Here is a 16,603-nt window from a genome sequence, read left to right as displayed (position 1 = left end):
TTTTTGATCAGTAAATAAAGTTTAGACTTTAATACAAAGTAACAGCTCTGTTGTTCTGAACATTCAGTTTATCCATAGGTAATTAAGCACAAATCACACAGGACATTCTTCACCTTTTAACTGTAATGCTGATATTGCTTTTATGGTGTTGGACATCAAGTACAAGTTCATCTCCAGCCTGAACTGGGATGGGCTCATCCAGAACAACTGCAGCTTGTTTCCAGTGTGAGGACTCATCAGATGTGTCCAAGCTATGGTCTTCATCTAGATGGATGTGATACCAGAAGGGAATGGCAGTGACCCGGCCAGACTTACAAATCTGTACCTAAAAATATTTAAAATAATGATCAGTTATACTACTTTGTTGTTTGAAAAGGAAGTAGTTCAAATAATTTCAAACCTTTTCAGAGACAGCTGCAGACAAATCCTGTATTGAAATGTTTAGCCCATGGGAGCAATTAAGCAGCACTGCAGAGGAGCAGTTAAATGAACTTTGGGCCCCAGAACTCACCTTCACTTCTCTGCTGGGGCTGTTCAGCAGAGGGTTCATGAGATCCAGCCTTAAAAGCTCTGCTGGCTTGCTCAAGGGTACACAGGGTAACGTGGAGAGATCCAAATACACACGAACAGGTACCTGAAAGTACAGACCAGAACTTCAGGCAGCAACATCCATTACAAAAGGAAAAGTACTAAAGTTAATCATTACACTAAAGTTGCCAGGAATTACTGGAATGGCTATCAGAGATAGACAAAATGCAAAATACAGCCCTCTAATCCCTTTTGAAACACTGGAATACAGTTGCCTGGTAACAGTAACTGCACAGTCATTCTTCTGTACAGTAACGGGGACAAAACTTCCCTTCCAGTTCTAAAACAAACATCACCCATTTTAGTTTATCTCAAGGTCTCTGTGTGGTCACAAAAACCTCTCTTGAGAATTTCAAGAGTGTTTTTTACTAGTCCACACCAAATCTAAACAGCTGCAGCTTTGAAACCATGCCTGGAAGCCACCCACCAGCTTCCTACCTTGAACTGGTTGATGAAAGGGGCTATATTAAACCCCAGGGTTGGTTCTGTTCCTTGAACAGCACTCTCCAGCAACAGAGACTCTGATTCTACAAGCATCCCATATACCAGCACATACTGTGGGAAAATCTTCCCTCCACTGTGAAGTAAACACCTGTAATGTAAGAGGGATTTCACATGTAAAGCTGATCAATCAACAGTAATGAGAGAACAGTAAATACATTTAAGAAAGGCACCCTAGTTCTTGCTCTGAAGTCAAGTGCTCCTAAGCATAACGTGCCACCACTAAACACAAAGGTGAACAGTAAGGTTTCCCTAGGCCCACAAAAGGGGATAAATCCATTTCATACTTAGATACCCATTTCCATTATTTTACTTCTCCTCTGCCTTCCTTCCCACTCCTCCTGCTGTGAGGAACAGCAGCTTTACTGCTGCCTCTCTAACACCACGGGTTTGTCTTTAAGCAGGACCAGTTTGTTCCAAGAACCATTTGACATGTACATGAATCTGGGCTTTTCTAAACTTGCACTAAAAGCTACCTTGGTTATTCTTTGTTATCCTGCAATATTCTGACCAAGGAATATGGTCATCCATAGTCTTGTGCAAAAAAAAAAAAAAAAGAAATCTGAGATGGTGAAATCCTTTTTCTACAGAAGAAACATAACAGTAATTACATAGTTACAAGGAATATTCTCAAAAATTTTCAGGTAATTACAGATTCCTAGGAATATTTTTGTCCTTTTATACTGTACCTGGATATTGCAGCCTTTTCCATCACTTCCTGCTGGATTAAACCTGATGTCTCTATAACATCCAAGATAATAATACTCCACAATTTGTCTGACTTGGGTCGCTGTAGCACCACACTTTCTTCTTCTAAGTGGCTGAGCCAAAACTCTAATGTTTCCTTAGGAAAATGGTTTGCTTCTGCAATGACATGAAGTGCTGCCTGATGCTGATCTTTCTCAACAGAACTGTAGGCTCTAACTGGTCCAAGCTTGCCAGCTATGATTGGCAGGATGGAGAAGCCTTCAGATACATCTAAAATGTACAAAGCATCAGGATCCACACCTAGAGAGCTTGTATTTTGATTCTCTTGGAGGTTTATCCCACTGCCATGTCCATCAACGTCCATGGAGTGCAAGTCCTTACTTGGATTCAATGACAGCAGCACTTTGCTCATGGCAGCTTTAAAGCATTCATGGTAAGCTATGTCATTCAGCAGGGCTATTTCTGTAGATTCCAGCACACACACTGGAGTGCTGCCATCCTGTTTGGTGCTTGTCTGAAGTCCAGCCAGAGCATTACATAATTCAGCCTCATTGCCCAAACTCAGTGTGTCGTCTCTGTCACTGAAATCCATCCCACACTCTGAAGGCAAAGAAGAAATTTTCTGGATCTTCAAGTAGCAGTCTTGGCAGCAAACTTCCATCATCAAAGTATCTCCAGTCTTCACAGAATAATCTTAGCAAAAGAGCATAAAAAAAGTAGTGTCAGTTACAGACACATCACTGAAGAGCCTTATGGTGCTTGAAACAAACAAACCAACCCACCCCAATATCTCATTTGTCCATATCTCTGCCACAGTTTGAGGACATCAAACCAATAGAGTGTGTGCAGAGCAGGGTGACCAAGATGGAGAAAAGACCTCAGGGGCAAGACTTACGAAGAGCAGCTAAGGGCACTTGTTTTGTTCAGCCTGGAGAAGAGCAGGCTGAGGGAAGATCTCATCACAGTCTAGAACCCCCTCAAGGGTGGCAGTGGAGGGGAAGGTGCTGATCCCTCTCAGACAGCACATGAGGAAATGGAATGAGGCTGCATCAGGGAAGTTCAGATGGGACATTCAGAAAAGGTGCTTCACCCACAGGATTATCAGTCACTGGAATGGGTTCCCCAGGGTAGTAGTCACAGCACCACGCCTGCCAGAGTGCAAGGAGCACCTGGATAATGCTCTTAGGTGATTTAATTTTAGGTAGTCCTGCAAAAAGCAGGAAGCTGGACTCTATGATCCTTATGGGTCCCTTCCAGCTTGAGATATTCTATGATTCTAGAAAACAGGAAAATAAAAGGTGGGTGAATAGAGAGTAGACACTGTTAAAAACTACACTTCCAATGCCTGTATGTGGAGAGTATTTAAGCTGAATCCCACATGAAACAAGGTGTAGGTAGGAATGTTTAGTTTTGGTTTTGTGGCAGTAACAGCTAGCAATTCCTACCTCACCTTGCCCCCCTTTCCTCTCCTAAGTCACAACTGAGCCAGTCAGTAGCCCCACTTTTTGGAGATGCTCCACAATGCATTGAATTCAGTACAGAAAAAAACCCAACTTACTGAAAAGCTTTCTCCCAGATCTCATCTGCTTAACAGCAAAGTCCCACAAACAAGCCCTGATAAAGGGACTGGCTCTACAGACCACAAACATGATCAGAAACCACCTCTCAGCTACTTGCTGTTGAACTTCCAATCCTATTTAGACTTCCTAATCTCTGAGATAAGCTAACTTATCAACGTGAAAAAAAAAAACCCAAAATGAAACCAAGTTAATGTACCAGAACAAGCAAAGCCACAGGACATACCAAGGAGGCCCTGCACAGGATACACAGCCTGTTCCCAGCAAGTTTCCTCACTGGGACTTGTAGACAGAGAATGCTCATCATCAAGCTGCAGTACAAACCACACCACAACAGCATCCAGTATTCCTCCTTCAGTGACTGGCAGGCTGAGCTTCCAGGGCTTTCTAGCTGCTAGGCTTTTCAGCTCCTAACCAAAGCAGAAAGAGAAAAAAAAGTGGGAGAGTTTATTTCCATAAATAAAAATTGGTTTCATTAAACTAAATTGTCCAAAATTTCTGCACCAATCCATGAGGGCACCCAACAGAAACTTGAAGTTACCAAGCCTCTACAATACCAATTATCATCATTAGTACTCATTAGCATAGGAACCGTCTTCCCACATGCAAGAGCCATTTCCCATATGGACAGCCCACATCTGTGAGAAGTAAACATGCCTACATCTAAGAACACACATTTAAACCCACTGAAAACTGCAAGAAAGAATTCAGACTGGCAGGGCTTGCCTTGCAAGAATGAATAAAAATAGAGCCAGGCTTCTGGCTGAACTCAAGCCAATGCTCAGGCACATGTTTCACTTAAAACCTGTGTTCAATCAGTTCTAGAAATACTGTGTACTGTGAATTTGCTCAAACACAGGCTTGCAGAGTCATTATAAAAACAGGAAGTCAAACATCTTTGAGGGTGTTTTATCTGCTCTCTGGGCTATGTAGGCCTTGTGTAAAAGTTCAGGCATTCTCACTACTGGGAAGACCTTAAGGTCTATCCTAAAGGGATCATTTATAAATTCTCCAATACTCTTACAAAGTTTTGAATATGTAACAGGAATTAAGTCTTTTTCCATGTACAATTTATTTTTCTCAGGAATTACCTTCTGCTACCAACATTCACAAGCACAAAAGGACCAGCAACGTTTTAGTTCCAGCATAAACCAATTACCAGGAGGTCAAGCACAAGGGACCAAAGGTTCTCTCAGTCACAGCCATTCTGCTCAGTAACAGCTCTTCCAAAACATTTATCAACTTCCTGATCTGCTGATGTCAACACTTGTTCTCTTTACATTTCAATCTTAAAATATGCATGGCAGAAGAAAAGTTCACGTCCTGCTCTGAGGTCAGGACTAGCTGTCCCTGGGTTTCTTATTCTTCCCTCTTCGTTCTGTGTTCTCCAAGAGCTTGTCTATCCCTCTTCTCACAACTGAGATAGCTGAGCAATGGGAAGTTAAAATAACTGAATGATAACAAAGTTCATAGGAAGATATCACTGCTCTTCAATAGAAGTGTTTTGCTGCCAGTCATCCTTTTGGTACCTCCTCAGCTAGTGAAGGAAAGAGCAGTCAGTTGAAGCTTCGCTGGCATCAAGCCCCTTGAAATAAGACAGCAAGAGCACAAGCATGCATCTGGTTCTTGGTTTCTGGGGAGTTGGAGAGGTACAGAAGTGTATTTGATATTAGAAGTATTCTTCCTGATTATTCCTCAACAGCACCAGGCCCAAGGTTCTCATCCAGTGAAATTCTAGTAACTGCAGTGTTACATTGCCATCACTTAAAAACCCATTTGAAGGTTTATTTCAGCTCTCCCTGCTCTCTGCCATGCTGCTTAACCTATATTTACTTCTCACATTTGCCACTTTATAAACCTTCTTCTATTATTTATGCCAATTACAGACTTAAACAGCCGTAGCACATCAAGATGGCAATTTATCAAGTAGTCTTGTTAAGAGAGAGCAAAGGAAATAAAGCAATGGCACAGGAATAGGCAGTAAAACCCCAAAATTATTCAATGCCACACATGTTCTCTGAATGAGAAAGACCTACAAACAGAAGGAAAATCTACAGCAAAAACGCAGTGACTGAGTTTCCTATGTCTTGATCCACAATTTCTCACATATTCCACACCACATCTTCTCATGAAGGATTAGGAAGAGCCAAAATCTGAAACTGTTGGCAGAAGCACAGTTCCTTTAGGGCCTGAAAGCGAGACTGAGCTTTAATTACTGGCTGCAGAGGTAAACACTTCCCCTGCCAGTGGCACTGATCTGCTGCCAGCAAACATGCACACAGGCAGCACCTGGCTGGGTGCAAGTGTAATTACAGCCACACCTCATTCCCCTGCCTGGGAGGGACTGAGCTGCTGCTGCTAATAACAGCAGTAATAAAGTAATCACCATAAAGCAGCTGCTTTTTTGAAATTGTTATTATTTGTGAATTTTGACTTATTAGTTCTCTGATCTGTACTGATATATTTGAAATCTCCTACAACTCAGTCTGAAAAACACTGTTGTACTGTATTTTAAGCCTTTTTCTCAGTTCTGCCAGTTTAGGTCTGGACAGTTAGCACAAGCAGAATAAATGCAACATCCCTCTAGTTCTTTGAAATAGGAGTTTAGAAAATAGGTCTCTTAAAATTACCTTACTAGTGCTAAGTGATTTCTTACCTGAATTTCTGGTCTTAGTTGGTAATTCTGCTACTGTTTTTAAGTTTAGGAGGATTTTTTTTCTTATTACAATAAGAACAAAGACAACTTTTTCTCATTTTTAGCTGCATTGATTGAACATCCAGGTGTGGCCATGACGCAACACATAAAAAAAGCCCCAAAACAAAAATCCATGCTGAAAGTAACCTACCAGTGTTTGGAACTGCCACATTTGCCCAGTGACAAAGTAACAACAAACAGTAACCAAGGATTCCCAACCACATATGTGATTCATAACAGAGGCATTTCTTCCTTTTTACTTACGATATCTTAACATTTCATGAGCACTCCCTTAATCTAACCACAACTTCAAAGGAGCACTTCTGAAACACGATTTAAAGAATAACACTGTTCTTTACTCTTTAAAATTATCTTTACATGTTTGCCAGCAGGCAGATGCTTAAGAACAGACATCTCTCGGATGAGAGCAATAGTTTCTTATTGACGCTGGAAGCAGAAGCAACATTAGGTCACAGAGATTGCTCCCAACAGTATATTGAAGAGCCTTGTCTTATTTCATTTTTCATCTCAGGATGTCAGACAAGCCAACTAGGAATAGCTATTGATTCAGAAACTGCAACTCCTGGCCAAGCAGCAGCCAAGAATAATTTAATTTATATAACAGAATCTATTTTAAGCTCTGACTCAATGCCAGCTCCTCATCACAGGTCAATGAGCAAGAAGCACAAGAGATCAGCTGCATCATCTTTTTAGCAAGCTCAGCTACAGGGGCTGAGCTCCTTGCCTTCCATTCAGGCCTATTTAGCATACACATACAAATGTATTTTGTGCTAAATACACAAAATTATGCTACTAGATTGTAGAATGCCCTATTACAGAAATACCCTAAGATACAAAGGAGCTGAAGTGGAATCAAATGGTTGAACAGAATAATTTCTTCATCTCCTCTTTTACATTTACCCACTAACATTTACATTTATATGCCAGATGGAAAAATACAGCCTTTCTCCTGTCTTCAAGAGCTTTGTGTAGAGTGACTTTAGAGAAATAAACTAAGTCAGCTCCACAACTGCATCAATCATTTAGGATGGATCTCTTGCATCCTTCCTTCCCCTCCCTGTGCTGAGGCCGGCAGCTGTTTGATCTTATGGTGAGCTAGTTTATTAAGTTCCCTAAGCTATGCCCAATAAACAAAAAAACTGCACCTTCAAAAAAATTACAGACTGCCATTTGAGGAATCGCATCACCACACAACCAGACAAGCATCAAAACCAGCAGAAGATTTCAGAGTAGCCCTGCCAACTTTGCACTTGTGAACTGTTCTGAAGTTGAATCCAAAACCAAATGACACATGGGACTTTCACTACCATAACAAGATTACTTAAGAAGGTTATAAGAAAAATCACTACCTGCAGATTGTTGAAATCTACTGTCATGACTTGGCAGGGCTCTGTGAGGGCTCTGTAACCCCCAGGAATACGACTGAGCTTCTCGGTGGTGTAGGGCTCCACAGTTTCCTCTAAGCCAGCAGCAGCATATGTGGGGCTGAAGAACTGCACTGAATTTGGCAAGCACACACCAGCAACTTCTTGCATTCCCACTCTGGGAGTTAAAGGCAAACAGAGGAGAAATTAAGTTCCAAGTAATTTGACAAAAACCAAAAGGAAATTCTCCCTAGGCTGACTAATTATTTTTAAATGTACAGAGTGTTAGAATAGAGAAGTTAAAAAACACTAAAACAATTCTGTGGGGTTTTTGTCATGTTCAGAGCACCTCTAAAGCACAGAAAATGCACCTCACTTAAGAATGAGAACTGAATGATGTCACCAGAAACTAAGAAAAAGCACAATACATATTAAAAATTTCACTATGTCCTAGGGACAAAACCCAATACCAATCAGAGCACAAGCAATGAAGCATAACTTAGAATTGCTGAAGAATGGGACAGAATACAAAATAGAAGATCAGATTAGGCACAAAGATGGCTGTGATATGCAAGATTATCAACAACTGGACTGAAAGGGGATTCTCTCTCTCAGCAAGATGAATCAGTGATTGATGATAAATTAAACACACTTTTAAATGTACTTTGGGAAAAAAAATCACGTATTCATTCAATTCTGGGCTCTATGTCTACTGCTAACCACTAAAAAAAAATTAAAGCACAAGGAAAAGCTCAAAGAAAAGTTGTATTAATTGTTCAAGGCAGAAACTGTGCTAGATTATATAAAAATCATGAGAAAAGAGATACTTCCACACTGCTATTTCATTAGGCCTCCTGCTCAGAAAAAAGCATCCAAACCCCAAAGCTCTCCTGCAGATTGTGAAAACACTTGAGGAAATGTGAAGGCATGAACATCAGAATAATTTAAAGAGATCTGTGTAGTTTAAATCTGAGAATAGGCAAGTGTTTTACATAAAAACAGGACTTGTTAAAATAATCTAAAATATTCTTACTGGAGCAAAAAGGGATCTCAAACTATAAAGGCAAGAAATTTAAAAGTGACTTTTTTTTCCCATAGCATATAACTAATTTGTGACAATCACTTCAGTCCTGCCAATCACCTGACCTTAAGCTATTAAAATGGAACATCGATTCAACAATTCAAAGTTAACAGCAAATTAACTTTCATTGTATTTAAATTTTGTAAGTAATGGTCAATGCCCAGTTTAAAGGCAAAACCTTTTTTAATTGGTGAATAATTAACTTATAAAAGAAATTATTTTGTGACCATCTACCATGGGAACTTCTTTCTCTTTCTGGCCACTGTCCAGGTCTACTGCATTAGAGAAATCACTGATGCAGCCCGGCTGCTTTTCATCCAGTGCACTGGAGCTCCTCTAGAAGTTAGTATTTTCTCTAACCTACAACAATATTAATCCTAAACAAAATACCCCAAGTCCAAACCTCTCAGACAGAGACTGTCTCCATACAATGAAAATGTTCTAAAAGATTAGAATAAGTATGAAAGTAATTGATACAGTCAGAACTGGTCTCAGCAAAAAAACTACTGTATGCCAGTTCAGTATTAGCAAAGGACATTCAGACAGATAAAGACAGCTGGGGTTATCATCCTATTATTAGGCTTTACAGGGGTTAGATCCAAGGTTAGATCCAGAAGTGAGGTATGGAGCAGATTATAAAGAGGGCAAAATGAGGATAAAGGCTAAGCGTTAATCCAAGAATCTCCGATTCAGAAATTGAGAAGTAATTTTACTATGAAGGAATTAAATTTCTTTAGCAGGTGTTAGAAGCAGGTACTTCCGCATAACTGTAGGACTAATGGGTCCAGAAAATCTGAACTTCAAAAGGGGTAGGGAGGTGAGGCAAAAAAAAAAAAAAAAAAAAAAAAGACAGCCTGGAAAAGGGGTGGGGATGGTAAGAGCAGAAATCTTTTCCTTAAACAGATAATCAGCCATTCAAAAAATAGAGAGCAAAGTAAATGAGAAATGGTTAATAAAAACAGTCTCTCTTCCCAAATAAAAAACGTGTGTTCAAGCTGTGCTGGAGTTTAAACACACCTGTGATGTCTACGAATCTCTTTGCATTCCACTGCCATCCCAAATATTGTAGCACTTGCAGGAATAACTCTGCCATAGTCTCCAGCACTAATGTCTTGGTTTTTAGGCTGTGAAAACAGGAACAACAGCATGCAATGAGACAGTAGCTTATTTCTACTATTACTGAAAAGCCTAAATTACAGATTATTGAGCTATTCAAGTGACAGTCAAAACATTGCTAAATTCTTAGAAACTGGTAAAGTCACTACTTTGGCATTCTGTTGACCATTTAAGGAGCTTTTAAATACAGTGTCTCAATATAACCAGGCATCAACCTTACTCTTCAGTCTGCTACTTCCTCTGTGTAACTCCAACAAAATGCAGATTGAAAAACACTGTTAGACGACACTGAATCTTTCCAGGACTTTTCTGTTATGCATCATTCCTGTATTTAACACTAGAGGTCATCAGTTTCAACTCAGTACAACACAAAAGGTTTCAGCCAGCTAAGACTTTTTTTTTTTAATGAGCTGGAATCAAGGCAAGGACAAAATAAAGAGAAGTTCTTCTATTAGGATGAATATTAGCTTAACAGAGATTAGGTAATGTAAGACCCCTTGTCATATTATTTTGCTTGATGTACTAGCAAACCATAAAATATAAAGTAAAATCTGAAACCCAGTGGAATTGCTCAGTCTTCCAAAAAGGTTCAAATCAGCAAAAATAAATTAATTTATTTACCAAATTATAACTGAGTGTTTCCAAATGAGAACTCTACCATAATTCAGCATTTTCTGCCTAGACTGGCTGTACATTTAAAATCCAAACAAACCCTTTATGCTGTCACTTACAAATATGGGGGACAAAAACATATTTAAAATAAATGAATGAACAGTGATTAAGAGTGAACCATCTGTGATGAAGGAAGGTTACATCAGGGAAACATGCTCTGCAAATACATGTTTACTCAGAACACAGAGCTCACAGAAGTATAATGAAAGTTCTGCCTCATTGCCACTCACCAAAATCAAATTCACAGAGCAAGCCCAGATCACTCATTTTTAGCACACCAAAAGGAATGAAGTATTTAAAAGACAACTGTTTCTCATTCCCATGTCTGGAACGTGTGCACATGCACAGGTTCGCACATCACCAACCTTTGGTTGTAAAAGCAGATGTTCCCAAGCATGTATCAAGCTCTCCACAATTCCTTCTCCAAATAAGCCAGCATCGACTGTTTCTGTGACAACCAAGGAAACTCTAGACAAGAAAAATATGATGTATAATAAACACTCCTGTCAACAATCAATCATTCTTCTAAAGAAAAAAAACCCACCATACCATTATGAGCTCAGAGCAAAACTTTTACCAGGAGTTTCAGTACATGTGGACAATTTAATTCTTCCAAAAAATTATGTGTTTTGAATTGTTGTCAGAAGTTACTGAAGATGAAGATAAGAGAGCAAATATTGAGCAAGAATTTACTGTAAAGCTTCTTGCTCAGCATTTATAAATAAGTTGTGTGGGAAGAATCTAGCCAAAACAGGAAGATGTTTCAGCCTGGGCACACAGCCAATGATACCGCAGAATATATATTTTGTGCAATAGTATGTACTCATGCATGTGCATAAAAAGGAATTAAAACCCCCAAAACTATAATCAAAGCACAAAAAAATTCCTACACTGACTGACAACCCTAAAATCTTAAGTCCTCTGGAATTAAACAAGAAAACATATGGCATAATGAGGAGACACTTCCAGAACAGTAGTAATTTATTTATTAATAGTTGACATCTAGTAACTCATTATATACACTAAAGGGATACATGTATTACAGTAGCTCAGCTGACACAATCAGGCAAGGCTTGATTGGCCTAAACCAGGAGCTTCATCATTTCAGATCATGAGCCTGTAACACCACCAGAACTTCATTAAATGTTAGTAACTCGATCCTATTCAAAGGCTGCAGAAGTGAGCCACAAGATCTTAGAAGTATAAAAGTGTGTTAAAATTACTATTATGACATAGTAATCTAATTTTTTTTTCCCGTTGCTGCAGTATCATTACATATGCCCCAAAGCTCCCACCATCAAAGAATTAAACTCCTTAATTTACGACATTGTTGGTCTACCAATAGAAACTAGGATGATCTGAAGAACATGTTGGATGAATGAAGAACATTTCTGCTCTTTAAACACATAAAAGATCCAGAGAACCTTCTCACATTATGAGCAATATCACAGAAGCGTTACTTCCTGTTTAGGTCACAAGACATTTCCTATTTTCTTGAAACGATGAGCAAACTCAAAATACCATCAGAAGAGAAAGCAACAACGTACCTTTCAGGTATGTGCTTTGGGATTTCTATATCAAGTGACTTCAAATGCAGAAGTTTGATCTCTCTTTGCATATTATTTGCTGCCACCACATCACAGGCAAGTTCATACATGGTTTTGGATAATTCACAACCATAGACAAAAGATGCTCCCGCCTTTTTTGCAAACATACTGAAAAACAAGAATCAGGGGTTTCCCCCTCCTCCACATCCGCTTCATATTTCTACCAGTTCAAGTCTAAAAAACATTCTTAGATTAACTGGTAACTCTTGTGTGAACACTGATATTGCACAAGTTGATACCCTCCCGATAAGTTATCAGCAAAAAAACCACCACAGTTAGCATAAGGACACTCCCTCAGCTATGCTGAATCCACTCTTTACAGGCAATATTTAAAGGCAGGACAAATAACATTACAACTTCAAAACCCACGTGACTAATTCGACTTCAGCAGCATTTACTGGCACAAAAAGCATCTGCAACAAATAATGAAAAAAGCTTCAAAAAATACTACTCCAGACTCACTGGCTTCTGAAAGCTTTGCTTCCTTTTTTAAGTTTTGTCTCCATAAAAGGACCAAAGCTGTTATTTTTTCCACTCTCAGCCAAATTTTGTCAGGCAACCAATACTTTCATATTAAATTCCTGTGAAATGTGCATTGTGGCATACCTCAAGATTCCTGTTCCCGTTCCGATATCCAGGACGGACTTGCTCCCCGAGTGCACAGCGTTCTCAATGGCCCTGAGGTAGGTGAGGTTCCTCTTGGCATCGTTGAGCATGATGAAGTGCCAGCGCTCCACCAGCCAGTTTGCAACGCGGTAAAAATTCTCCTTGGCGTCGGCAAAGTCGGGGTTGAGCTTCACTGCTTTATGGAAATAGCCAGCTGCTTCGTCTCTGAAGCCCATTCTAAGAGCAAGAATGACAAACAAATGGAAAGCATGCATGCAGCTGTGAACATCTGAGGGTCTGGAAAGAGGTCTTATGTCAGCTACAAGACAACAGAAATATTTTGTGTTAGTTAGAAAAATTATCTTTAGAAACAGTGCCATTATTTTATGAAAAAGAATGATTTATAGCTTTACATCAAGCCACTGTAAAATGCAAAGCCAGCTCAGAAACACCATTGTGTGCACCAACCTTCATACACTACTGCATCTTCTGACAAAGTAAAACAGGTTTTATTTACAAGAATTCACTGCAACAACATGACAGCAGCAGCTCTGCAATCTAGTCTCACAGATAACTCAAGAGAATGTTATAAACTCAACAGAATGCTATAAAACTGTGGGTACTGAACTGGAACATCCTGCAAAACCACCCAATTTTGAGTTGCCAGCTTTTGCATTAAGTACCAATTTTGAAAAAATAAATTAAAAGAAACCAAATTGTGAATCTGAATCAAGTTTTAATGATACCTACAGCATAATCTCAAATCAGCCAGCACTGAAGAAAGCCCTAAATCTATCAAATATTTGTATACATTTTAATACAATGCTCAGAGAGGTGTTCCTTGAAAACAAAGAAATTACAAAAAGGAAACCTAACTAAAACCTCCTCAATTATGATCTATTATTTCGGTCTTAAAATTCTAGCATTAGAAGACCTGAGCAACAACAAAACATGGTGGCTTTTTTTTCCCCACGTTTACTGTGATTAACAACATTTATTTTAGGACTGGCTACTCTTTTTAAGCTATTTAAGACAAACAGATATGAATGTGTTTGCACTCACAACATGACCCTTACAAAAACTGAATATACATCACTGCAAACCTGAAGAGATGCTCTCCCATACTGTTACAGATCACTTCATCATTGGGATACAGTTCAAGTGCTTGTTCATAGCAGTTAAACAGATCTTGAATCCGTGCCAGAGAATCCAGTTCTTCTGCCCATTTAAAGAGAGTAAACTGAAATGTTTCCTAGAATATAAAGCATAGACCACTGAGGTGCTGGAAGCTGTCAGAAGTAGGAACTGAGCCCTGAAAACATCTGGAGGTGTCCTGACATACACCTGGACACCCACACACGAGGATCAGCACTCAGCAGTGGTTACTGAGAGCCTGCATGTGTATATTAATGCATGCTCCAATACCAACAAGGCCCTGCTTTTATTAAATGCCATTGACACACAGAGACTAAAAGAAGATTCTACGAACTCCCTTCATACAGAGCTTATTAAAGAAATTATTGGGCATTGCAATTCTGTCTTCAATAAAAGCAGAAATCAGTTACAGGTAACAAATCACAAAACATGTCACAAAGACCTCAAGAGAATTAGAATAAATAAAATTTCAAGTAATTTAAAGAGCACTTACTTTGACAGGAGTTTTTAGCTCAGGAGCTAGATTTAGTACCAGGAGATAGTGAGCATATGCAGTTCCAAAATCCTGGTTCTCCAGGCAATGCTGAGCACTCTGCAAAGACCTGGAAACCAATTCCCGTCTGCCAGCTTCTCGGCCACTCCTGGGGTTAGAATGAAGTTTGGCATTGGAGTTGGGCATTCTGAAGGATGTAAATACACTTATTCTAAAAAAAAAAAAAAAAAAAAAAAAAAAAAAAAAAAAAAAAAATCACACATACTATATACTGTAGGTCAAAACATTTGTACGCGAAGTTGACAGATCAAAAAACGTTTCAGTTTTCATTGGCATATAGTAAAGACATCTCTTCTCCCACCAAGTCCTAAAGATTTAAAAGCATCTAATCTTTACACTGCTGATAATTCCATCAGCTCTGAGTGTTCACCGTTCAAAAGTCAGGTGCGTACCATATCTAGGTTAAACCGGGTGTTCTGGAAACAGATTGCATTTCTGGCTTTGTAAAATTTATTTTCATAACAGACATCTTAGCATGTCTCTCACCAAACAGTCTGGCACACTGGCAGTTTATGCACTCAATAACTTCACAGTCAACTACAAAATCTGCAGGTTAAATTTCTTCACCTTGAACAGCATCTTCATAAAGGAAAGCCTCACAGAGCTAATGAGTTCACAGTTTATTTTACACGAGGCACCACGAGGATTTTTTCCCTTAAGAAAATATTAAAAAGAGCGACCAGAGCCAATATGCACATTTTTATACTTGCCTGTGCTACCGCTGTAACTCTTAAAGGTACTCAGGTGAGCACGGCCATAGCATGTCGAGTCGGGCCCCAAAGCTGAAGAACGCGAAGGTTTCGTGGAGAGGAGCTACAAGAAACACAACACCATCAAGACTAGACTTTTTCTTTTCTGTTTTCTTAAAAACACAGTAAAACAAATAACAACACGCAGGCCAAAGCCTGGCCGCGCAAGCGCGCCCCGGGACACGCACAGCCGGGGAGGCCGGGCCACAGGGCTCCAGGCGTGCCCCACGAGGGGCTGCCCGGCTGCTGCGGGGGAGGTGGGGGCTTCCCCTGCTCTCCCTGCTCCCGGCCATCACCTGCTCCAGGGCCATCCGTCACGGGCCGTGCACGGAGCTGCGCTCCCAGGCCGCGGCCATAGCGCTGCCGGGCCGGAGCCATTGCGCAGGCGCCGGGCGGGAGTCAGTGCTGCGGGTAAAGGTGTTTCCAATCCCCACAGCCTTTGTCGGCCCGCATCCAAGCCTCTGGAAGCTGGCAGTGCAGCTCGTGCTAACGCAGGGCTTTGGAAGGGATCCGCAGCCATGCCCGATGCGGTCCCTTGGCGCTCCGGTCTGTTCAGGGCTGCTCGGCCAGCACGGAAGAACCACCACCTTAAGTGTTGCCCAGCGTCGTGTACGCACTGCCTCCCTCCAGTGCCCTGTAGTCACGGTGCTCCTGACTCTGAGTTTTAATTCCCCTCTTGATAAGTTCCCGAGAACCTCAGAGGAGAACAACACAGGCTTTAAGTCATAAACAAGCTTCTCTTGGGCCTTTGAGAGCTGTGCTCGGCAGCAGCAGATCGCGAGAAGCAAACTCCAGAGCTTTGCTCCACGTCTCAAGTTCCGTATCCTGCTCCCTCCCATGCCTGTGCCACCACTTACCTTCCCGGTGGAACCGTCTGCTCCATGGGAACAGCCCCATTCGGAGCCCTGGAGTGCAGCTCTAAAAAGGCAGAGTTCATTCGGTCATGTCCTACTTCTGGGACAGGAACAGGCCGTGGCATTGTTTACTAATTATGAAGTGTTTGGAAGCTGCTCATCTTTACTTTCCCGTTTTAAAGCACGAATGCAGCTCATCCACGCTTTTACAGCTGTGGGTACTGTGTGTGCATACCCACCCTTTTAGAAACAAATGAGCCTTGTGTAAAAATGCCAGGCCAGCATTTTGAACAAGATGAAAAGAGCACATATGGAGTCTAAATGGAACACACTAGCAGCTAAACTGTGCCTTGTGCTAGAAAAAAACATAACTGGTAAAGCACTTGGGCTGAATTAAGTCCATGAGGATGTGCAAGTACCAGTATCAAAAAAAGTATCATACTCTTTATATGAGGATTGAGCTCCAAAGGATGATATATTACCTTACTAAATCAGCTTGTTGATTGCTACTAACAAGCCTTCATTTGGTTTGGGGAAAAAAAAAAAAAAAAAAAAAGCTCTGAACTTTAAATTAGTTACAGATAGAGAATAACCTTCTTGGACTTTGGCCTAATTATATTTCCAGCTAGACAATGATAGTATGAGGCAAAGAAAATGTTAGCACCTGTGGGACATCATGAGCAAGAACAAGAGGAAAAAACACATTGCAATTATCACCTGTGGTCAGTGAAGTGTATGAAGAGCTGGACTGTACCA

General features: G+C 40.4%; 1 protein-coding gene across 2 annotated transcripts; it reads right to left on the bottom strand.

The window, feature by feature from the left end:
- PRMT9 (protein arginine methyltransferase 9) lies at nt 1-15,443 on the bottom strand. 2 transcript variants are annotated; one of them, XM_059843957.1, is made up of 14 exons: nt 15,290-15,443; nt 14,955-15,057; nt 14,185-14,395; nt 13,640-13,788; nt 12,537-12,773; nt 11,871-12,038; nt 10,689-10,791; nt 9,553-9,659; nt 7,440-7,632; nt 3,574-3,784; nt 1,779-2,490; nt 1,027-1,180; nt 512-634; nt 1-325 (listed from the first exon to the last, which is right to left on the bottom strand). In XM_059843957.1, the coding sequence occupies exons 3-14, from the start codon at nt 14,368-14,370 to the stop codon at nt 110-112; spliced, it is 2,559 nt and encodes an 852-aa protein (XP_059699940.1). In that variant the 5' UTR covers nt 14,371-14,395; nt 14,955-15,057; nt 15,290-15,443; the 3' UTR covers nt 1-109. The 2 variants fall into 2 exon arrangements, with proteins under 2 accessions (XP_059699940.1, XP_059699941.1); XM_059843958.1 differs by having other exon boundaries at nt 3,601-3,784.
- Nucleotides 15,444-16,603: the final 1,160 nt, after the last annotated feature.

This window comes from Haemorhous mexicanus, chromosome 4 (genome assembly GCF_027477595.1).
Source record: "Haemorhous mexicanus isolate bHaeMex1 chromosome 4, bHaeMex1.pri, whole genome shotgun sequence".
NCBI lineage: Eukaryota > Metazoa > Chordata > Aves > Passeriformes > Fringillidae > Haemorhous > Haemorhous mexicanus.
Note: the sequence above shows the minus strand (reverse complement) of the source record. Positions and strands in the feature narration are given on the sequence as shown.

What these genes read in the sequence shown, in the direction of transcription:
- PRMT9 (XM_059843957.1), bottom strand. Translation starts at nt 14,370, where the DNA reads ATGCCCAACTCCAATGCCAAACTTCATTCTAACCCCAGGAGTGGCCGA. An exon ending in ACGGGAACAGGAATCTTGAG is followed by an intron (nt 12,039 to 12,536) that starts GTATGCCACAAT and finishes CTTGTTTTTCAG; the next exon opens with TATGTTTGCAAAAAAGGCGG. An exon ending in CTGTGGCTTTGCTTGTTCTG is followed by an intron (nt 2,491 to 3,573) that starts GTACATTAACTT and finishes TCTTTTGCTAAG; the next exon opens with ATTATTCTGTGAAGACTGGA.